Source organism: Teleopsis dalmanni, chromosome 1, assembly GCF_002237135.1.
Source record: "Teleopsis dalmanni isolate 2A chromosome 1, ASM223713v2, whole genome shotgun sequence".
Lineage (NCBI taxonomy): Eukaryota > Metazoa > Arthropoda > Insecta > Diptera > Diopsidae > Teleopsis > Teleopsis dalmanni.
This window is the reverse complement of record NC_051846.1, coordinates 226,462,327-226,471,506: the sequence shown is the minus strand read 5'-3', so window position 1 is coordinate 226,471,506 and position 9,180 is coordinate 226,462,327. Positions and strand designations below refer to the sequence as shown.

At 30.7% G+C, this 9,180-nt stretch overlaps 1 protein-coding gene across 1 annotated transcript; it reads left to right on the top strand.

The window, feature by feature from the left end:
• Positions 1–379: 379 nt before the first annotated feature.
• Positions 380–1,950, top strand: LOC119667887 (inositol hexakisphosphate and diphosphoinositol-pentakisphosphate kinase-like). The gene is made up of 3 exons (XM_038077225.1): positions 380–578; positions 646–886; positions 949–1,950. The coding sequence occupies exons 1-3, from the start codon at positions 550–552 to the stop codon at positions 1,906–1,908; spliced, it is 1,230 nt and encodes a 409-aa protein (XP_037933153.1). The 5' UTR covers positions 380–549; the 3' UTR covers positions 1,909–1,950.
• The last annotated feature ends 7,230 nt before the right edge of the window (positions 1,951–9,180 follow it).

Here is a 9,180-nt window from a genome sequence, read left to right as displayed (position 1 = left end):
GTGTTTTACGATGTAGTTGGAGTCTTTAAATAGATATCTCCAATTGCAATTCAGTAATCAATTGTATGTTGAATGCATGTTTATATTTATTTATTAATCTAAAAAATGAAACTTATTTCTTATTCTTAAATATTTTAATTTTACTTTATCTTTAATTCACTTCTTTAATCTTTTGCTCTTTTTTTTGCACATCACTGTTCACTGTTATTATAAAAATATTTTGAAATATTCTATAATATATAAATTCTACTGTTTTAAACTGCAAAAAATGCAATTTAATAAAATAAAAGTAAAAATATTGAATGCAACGCCAATTTAATTTTGCTAAGATCATAAACCGAATGCACATAAAAACCAAAAATAATTTTTGAAACCAAACAATTTTTATTGTTTTTATAAAAAACGAAAATTAATTAAAATGTTTAATTGTAAACATCAAATTCGAATAATATTAAAGTTTGGAGCAAACAGTCAAGCTTAGCAAGTAGCACTGAACCATCTTCACCGGCAGTATCCGATAGTTACTCGCATGGAACCCCAAGCGGAGAAATGTCTATCAGTTTGACTAGCACCGAAGGGTGAGTAGCCCATTTTTTATGTCAATTAACACTTTTTATCTCTTTTCAACACCTGCTGTTTTTGTAGCTTTAATATATTACCCGCGGCTGAAGAGTTGGCGAAATTCTTTCCACAGTTAGACGACGACTTAAATTCGGTTACCGTCTATACACCTATGAATGCAGATACATTGGATGTTGATGCTGATTCAGTGTTCCTATCAAGTAGCAGCGGCAGAGGTGATAAAAGTGCTTGCCTTACGCCAGTTAGCTTCGGCATGGATATCAGTATGATAGCAAACAAAGGTTCCATGACACTGTCAGTTGATGTAGGTACAATTTGATTTGATATAAAAATAATTTATACAATTTCCGTCTTTATTACAAACAGGGTTTCGACGATGAAGATGAGACCACATTATCAGCTGCCACTACGCCTTCATTACCCACGGATGACATTAAATTGGAAACTTGTTACTGCTGTCCCACACATGCTGAGCAAGGACAGCCCCCAGATTGTGAATTTGATAATGATATATTTAAATTACCAGAACCATTAAAAATTCCAGAAACAAAAATCATTAGTTCCTCCCCAGATAAATATGATCCACCACCGACACTGACTTTGCATGATGACACTGAAAACAGTCTAAGTCATAATGCACATAAAATTTCCATACGCAAAGCAAGTGATCCCGTTTCACCGAGAATACAAAAGCAAATAAGTCTCTTTGAGAGCGGTGACTTTGAGCGTCAGAAAGAAATCTCCACATTACATGCTTCTATAAATATACCAGCTTCAACACAACAACTCAAACAAGATGAACGTTTGCGTAAATTTGAGAATCTAACGCAATCCACTTCAAATTCCAATTTTCCTTTTGAGAGTAACACCTTAAAGAGAGTCACTCATAATGCTGCCGACTTTGTCGATGTTACACATACACAATCGTGCATAAATTTAAAGAGTTCTTTGGGTGCCTCACCGTCTTCGTCTGTGTCAGGTTCGCCGCAACATAAAAGCAAATATAAAACAGTAGCTCAATCCTGTTGCATAGTGACTACAGATGCAGCATCCGAACACTCACATCCAGGTGCGATTGTTGTTAAGGAAAAATTTATAGAACCTCCAAAGCGCATAGCGCGTGGTTTTCATGAAAAAACACAATCGATGGATGCAGATTTTTTATTTAATGAATTTCTTCTGGTGCCGGCACGTTCTGCAGTTCCACTTCCACATTCGTCCAGTAGCGGTACGAGTAGTGCTAGCACATCACCATCATCGCGACCAAATTCCAGATTTATAGCTACTAAAGTAGTTGACGATATGGCCGTATTGGGCAGTAAATAAATAGATAAATTGTCTTTAAGATGACACAAAATATGAAATATCAAAGAGTTTCTCTATTCATAGAATAAAATTTATTTTTCTTTGAAAACTTGCTGATTTTTTTAATTAAGTAAAGACTTCGTTATTATACATTTTTATTTTACAACTCACACTTTAATGTGGAAGTTTAAATTACTATTAGGTAAATTTTTTATTTTTTTTTAATTCTCTTCTATTAAAAAAACTACCTAAAAGGACTAAAAAACAACGACTGGAAAAAAATTAAAGTATATATTACTTTAGGTTAGATTATGACTCCAATTGCAAAGGATCCAATTTACCGTATAGGTGCATCGTACAAAAGTTAAAACCATCTTGGATGTCAAATACCGCTCAATATGCTCTTTAAGGATAGATATTACATTCGATCTCCACGAAAATCCTCCAGAATATGTGTTTCCAGTATATATCATTCTTGTTAAAGAATAACCGTTATTAACCAGAGCCGCCTAGAGGGAAGAAAGAAATGAATAGGAAGCCCTATTAAACTAAATATACTCTGTTATGAAGTGAGTGAAAGAATTGCTCACACATATGCTTTAATCTGGAGCTACATAACCCTGGGAACTGGCATACACTAGCGAGCAGTATAGGCAGTACCTAACATATTATGTTATAAAAGTGGAGGTAGTCCAGGTAGATAATTCCTCAGTCAGGTTTTAATCCTCAGGCGGCTTTAATAATGCCAATTAGAGTCGCAATATAATATATATGTTAATATAAGTATGTAGTGCTTAAAATGCTAGGTTTTAGGCTAATGAATAACTGAATGAAGAAGGTACATTGGTTATATGATAGTACTTTACTTAACCGAGTTTATATTTTTTTAAAAATTTTTAAATTCCTCAAAGTGTAAAAAACTTACATAGTAAAATTTTTTGAAATTTTAATTTTCAAAGAGAATAACTTTCTTTTGATACATACATATCTCTATATTAGCGCTATTCTAGGTTTGTTAGTACACTAAAATGAATTATACTTTTTAATTTTTTATTAGGTATAAGCTAATTGGAGTGTATTTTTCAATCTTAAATTGTAAAAAACTTACATGGTAAAAATATTTAAAATTATTATTATTGTTTTTTTTAATAAAAAAGACAATAAGTCAAAATTCAAAATTCAAAAAATCTCAATTAACTGAACTTTTGTATGATTTCAATGTTTCATTTTCAAATTATTCCAAGATGTTTAATAACAGATAACAGTTTGAAAATATCTTACAGTTTGAAAAGCTTTGTGGCAACGTTCACAATGTTTTTTGTTTATTTGTTCTTTTTGATTGTATTTTTAAAAGCACAAATCTTTAAAATATTTAAATAAATTTATATAATAAATTATATAATAAATATAATATAATAAATTATATAATAAATATAATATAATAAATATATAATAAAATATAATAAATTCAAATATATATTATACAATACAATTTAAAAAATACAATTTAAATATGACTTAAAGTTTTTTTATAAATGTAAAAATTTTTTGTTATATGTTATTTGTATATAATATACACATAATTATTTATAAAATATTTTAACTTTTGTAATACCTTTATTTATTAACATATTAAATTGAGCAGTTTTTTATTATTGTTTTATTTTGTATTATTTATCTTTTTATTCTTATTCTTTATTAAATTAGCGTCTGAATTTTTTATCTTATACGAGTAATACTTTAATACATACTAAAAATAAGTTATCGGATCACCAAACCTTTTCTATTAAGAAAATATAAACTAACTATTAATTCTCTAATCAAATCATAAACTTCTTTGATAGCTCACTATTCATCTTACTCCCACGTTGCCAACTTGTTTGAAAAAGTTGACTGATTTTCGTCTATTGCAGAACAGTACATAGCGCGAGTTTTTAAATGATATTAATTGGTTAAATATAGTAATATATATGAAATTATTACACTTATAATGGTGATTAACGGTGGGGACTATATTAAACAATGTAAAACGATTACAGCACGTAATAAATTACAGATCTTTAATGTGTAAATTTCCTATTTCATTTAACAAGATACAATATTTGAAATACAATTTATATATGCCATTTCAAAAAATACAAATATTTTTGTAATAATAAAAATATGTAATAACAATTAAATCTAACAGTTAGACAGCACAGAATCTTATATGGACATGGATATGTGTTATCACGAAAGACAATGTAATAATTACTTATTTGGCGTTCATTTGGCCACAGCTCCAACTATTTGTTAAATAAAAGTTATTTAACAATTATTATGTCTGCAGTTAATTGCAACAATTATATTTGAAATATTTTTTTTTTTGGCAAGAATGCGATTAAATAATTATTACGACAACAAAATTAATTATTACGTGTTTAAACGTTTTTTAAAATTTGCCATAATTAAAGTGACGTTCAATTTTAGTTTTAATAAAAATTTATTTTTTATAATTTTTGTTTAATGTGTCAACAGAGCAGCAGCCAGCAGCACATGCCAATGCTAAAAGCGCTAATAAACGAAGGCCAAAGTGAAAGTGTGTGCGAGCGGTGAGCTCAGACCGCCGGACCACCAATCCAAAAATTTTTCTCTGTGTAAACACTTCGCATCGCACAATGACCCTTCAACGTATTTTTGAGCAATTCAAGATACAAATTCGTAATGATCGTGCATTAATTAACTTTTTATGCAGTACAGATCGATAGGAAACCGGCAGTAACCGGCCATATTGTGGGATGTACACAGTTCGATTTTAGTAAAAGAAAAAAAAAAATTAAAATGCATTTAAGTATGCGAATTCTGTGGTTTTTTTTTATTTTCAATTTTTGCTAATTATATTGTGTCGGTTTCACTTTTCTGTTTTTCGTTAAGTGAATTGTACTTTTTTTTAGTCTTGCATTAACCTCGATCCAAATTCGTTTAAACGTTCAAATTCTAAAAGGTGTTGGCTCCATAAAAACGCTGTGAGCCAACTCACCATTGCGTATGCAAAGCAGATACTTTGATTGATTTGTGATTGCAATTTAAAAAGTTTCCTTTAAGGTAAACCTTCGTTTAATTGGGAAACAAAAATCACTTTACTTAAAAAAATAAGTAAGAAAAACGTTGCTTGAAAGTAGTTTGTTTGATTATTTGTATATGTGAAGTGCAGATTATGTATCTAATGAGATTAGTAGAAATAAGAAGGCTGGCAAGCGAGGAAAGTAAGTAAGTAACATTATTTTGAGATAGAAAAGCAATACTAAATAGAATTTTGCATAAAAGTCATAAAAGGCTATCAAGACTTTCACAATTTAAAATGCTTTTAGTGACTTACAATCTAAAACTCTTCAAAAATTGCATAGGACAATCAAAAAATAACCTAAAAATTATTATTGGATTATTGACCTGTCACTATAGATTGAATAATTACCTATCAAAGATAGGAACTCAATCCAAGTCAGACTGCAGATACTGTAGAGAAGAGAGAGAAACTGCATACCATGTACTTGGGGAGTGCCCGGCACTCATGCGCAAGAGGAAGAAATACCTATGAGGATATTTCATGGATCATAAGGATTCAAGACTAGGAAAGATAGAGTCTATACTGTTTTTTATTAAAGAAATCGGACTTGGAGAAACATTCTAATCCGACTAAGGGATTAGATCTTTTAAGTCACAGTGCATGATTTTAATAATAATAGGCACAAGAAAGTGTGCTTACATATTTCGTGGTTGCTATTTATTTCTTCTGATTTTATACTATATAAAATTAAATTAAAAATAATTAATATCAGCAAAGTTTATATTTACTTACATTTATACTTGCGTGTCTCGCACTCATATGTTACAAAAACAAAAAGAAGAACAACCCCAAAAGCAGCTATGATATATACATATGTATATATATAAAAGTAAAGGAAAAAGTTTTGATAGCGAGGAGGGAAGAAAAAGAAGTACTAGATCTTCCATAAAACTCTTTAATTTGTGGGTAGTATAATGATTCGTTGACGAAATTAAAATGTTGGATATGACAGCTTGATCTCTAAAATTAAATGCTTCAGGTCAAATTCTAACTTGTAGAAGAGTTTTAAATAAAGAGAGTAAAGGTTATAAAGTTATTACAATTATATTAAAAATAACAAATTTATTTTTCAGATATATTTAACATTTATGTAGATCGCGCGATATGTGAAGATCGCGCTGTAAAGTACTATTTGGGATATACCATGGAGCAGCGGCACATAAACAAAGTATTTTTGATTCAAATCTCTATAATAAGATCGGGATACCGTAAGTCCATAGTGGTTTTATAGCTTTATAATTTTATATAGAAGTACTTTAGTGTTCAGTGATAGCTTTGTATTTTGTCAAAGAAGCCAAGTACATGGAGCGCATCAGATCAAGTTGCTTTTATTTCGTAAATATATGGAGTTTTCAGGTAAGATGCCGTTTAAGATGTGAACTTCTAGATGGTTCGCGTTTGTGTTCTATAAGTTAATATACCTATTATGTTAGCTTAACAAAAAAGACTTTTTGAATTTGTCATACAAACCGTTTATATTTGTTATTATTATTATTGTTAGGGAATTTAGCACTGCGCTGTCTATTGTAGGTCTCTAAGCCCTGTTGTGTCAATAAAAAGTAGTATTGAACCTTCTTTAAAGAGTTTAATTACCTCTTCGGTTTATATTTGCTAATATCTGCAATAATAAATATCAACGTTTAAAAAACATTACTTAATTAGGTATCTTCGCGCTAAATTAGGAATGCTAAGAATTTATTTATGTTTCTTGTTTTTGTTAATAAAAAACATCAGCATTTAAATATGTAAGCAATAAGTTAAGCCTACTAATTGACTAGCGCAGCCCATAATTTTGAAAGACTTAACACCCAAAATAAGCACGACCGCATTTCGTTTAGCAAAGAACTCAACCCAGCTTAACTTGTTTTCGCTCATTTGTGTATTCACGCATGAAAGTAAAATCAAAACAGAAAAAACCCGACTGCGTATGCGTTGTACTAAAAGGTGCCACACCGAACTGCCGCGCCGCACATCACAATTTATGCATATGGGGAAATGTAAATATGTCAATGAACGCTGATATCTGTGCTGAGCCTACCCACACAACCAAATGCCATACACGCATAATACACACACACACACACACACACACAGGCAAATGTCGCCTAATAATAAAACTATAAAACAAAATGCTTGGGCAGTGGTTTTTGCGGTCGCTTAAAAATTTGCTTTCACTCTTCATTGCATTCTTTTATAAATTTACTTGAATTCATAAATACTGTTGTTGTTGCTATTGTTGTTGTTGTCGCTTTTGTAAATTGTTGTACACGTTGCCTTAATGATTGGTCACTTGTCTTGCATAAAACCTGTGCACAGGGGAAGATTAAAATGCGGAGTTGCAAGACACTAATTTGCACGCAGATTTATTTATTTTTTTTCGTTTATTTCTGTTTCTGTTTGTTGCAAATTTAACTCTTTTTTGCAAGAGTTGGCTTAAGCTTGGCTTAGCTGGGAATGACGAATGATGAATGATGCACTACTTGCGGATGATTGATGATTGCGAACGCAAAATGAAGCATTACGGGGTGTGTGCGATATGATTGTCAACGAGTTGAATTTGTCAAATATTTAGAGAAGAAGTGAATTTTTAACACTTTTTCTCTGAATTAAACTTGAATTTGTGAAATGGTGAATTCCATACTAATAAGCATATGAGATGGCTTAAAATTTAGCTGTGCCAAAATTCTTTATCACCTCCAACCGCTATTCAAAAATGAAAATCTCAATGCTAAGAACAGGAAGCTATTATATGACCAAATAATTCGACCGTCACTTCTATATGGATGTGTAACGTTCGGGAAAGCCTCAAACACTACTATTCGAGAAGACTTTTCAAGGTACCATTGTATATTAGGACGAAAGACATAAAGGATAGAGCCCTGAAATTATTTATGAGAACTGCCAGTCTTACCAACACCGCGTTATCGAATCTCAGAATGGTTATATGCACCTCGGGGAGGTATGCAGATCTGAGGTCAATTATTGCTTAGTCTTATGAATTGATAAACAATAATTCAGTCAAGGCGTAGAGTGTGGATGTGAAGAAACCTTGCAGTTAATAGAGAGTAAAAGTGCTCAAGTGCACTGACTCAACTAGCGTCAATATAATAATTAAATAAAATTAAATATAAGTTTAGGTAGGTGTCATGGAAGGAGTTTTACCTTCCAAAAGGAGATAGGTAAAAGCCCTGTTGGAAGCTAAATACTAAGTAAGTAATTAGTAGAAAGATTGTGTGTTCTGTTATCAGTTGCATTCGTTGATGAATGCGAGAATATCGATAATTTCTATACTGTAGAATTTGTAAGAATGAATTGAAGAATTGAGCACCCACATAGCCAGGTTTTTTGAAAATTTTTTCTGATTTACATCTATTGCAGAACAGTATTTAGCGAGAATTTTTAAATGACATTAATCCGTTAAAAACGGAAATATATATGAAATATTTACACTTATAATGGTGTTTAATGGCTGTACAATGTCATAACAGATACACCGGTGTCTGAAAAGGTTTTCAGGTTTTAAACTGAAACAGAATTTCTGATTTTTAAACTTTATGACATTAAAAAGTCGTATCTTTTTCGGCGTTGATCGTATACTGCCCTTTCATTCTATGTACGTACCAACGCTAATCTTGTGGTATCACAATGGATCATTATTTGAGCTCAAGTGGGCTTTTGGATACAAGGCCACCACTTCAACCTAACTCCCTACGTAAGAAGTCGTATAAGAAGACTTCCGTATAAAATTTCGACTGATTTTTCGTTATCTAGTTGAGTTATAGTAGAAAAACGGCTCAAATCATTTCTTACTTATGTAAAACATTATTTATTAATTTGTAGTGATGCGTTCTATTTACTTATGAGTTTCAATAGTCAGAGGTCATTAATAGTGCCCTCTTAGTCCATTATAATTTAGTCTTTAAATTTGCAGATTTGGAACTTATAATTATTTTTCAAAATTATTTTGTTTTTAGTTCACTTTTAAAACACAACTCATCTCTCATTCGTATATTTAATTTAACACAATTAAATATTTAAATAACAATAATATTATTTAACTTGAAGCAAAAATAAAAGATGCTGTAATATTTTTTTCTATTTTCTCACAATAGAAGTATTTTCTCACAATAGAAATATTTTCTAATGAAAAAAAATCACACTTTCTAGGCATTAAAGGTGCGGGGTAA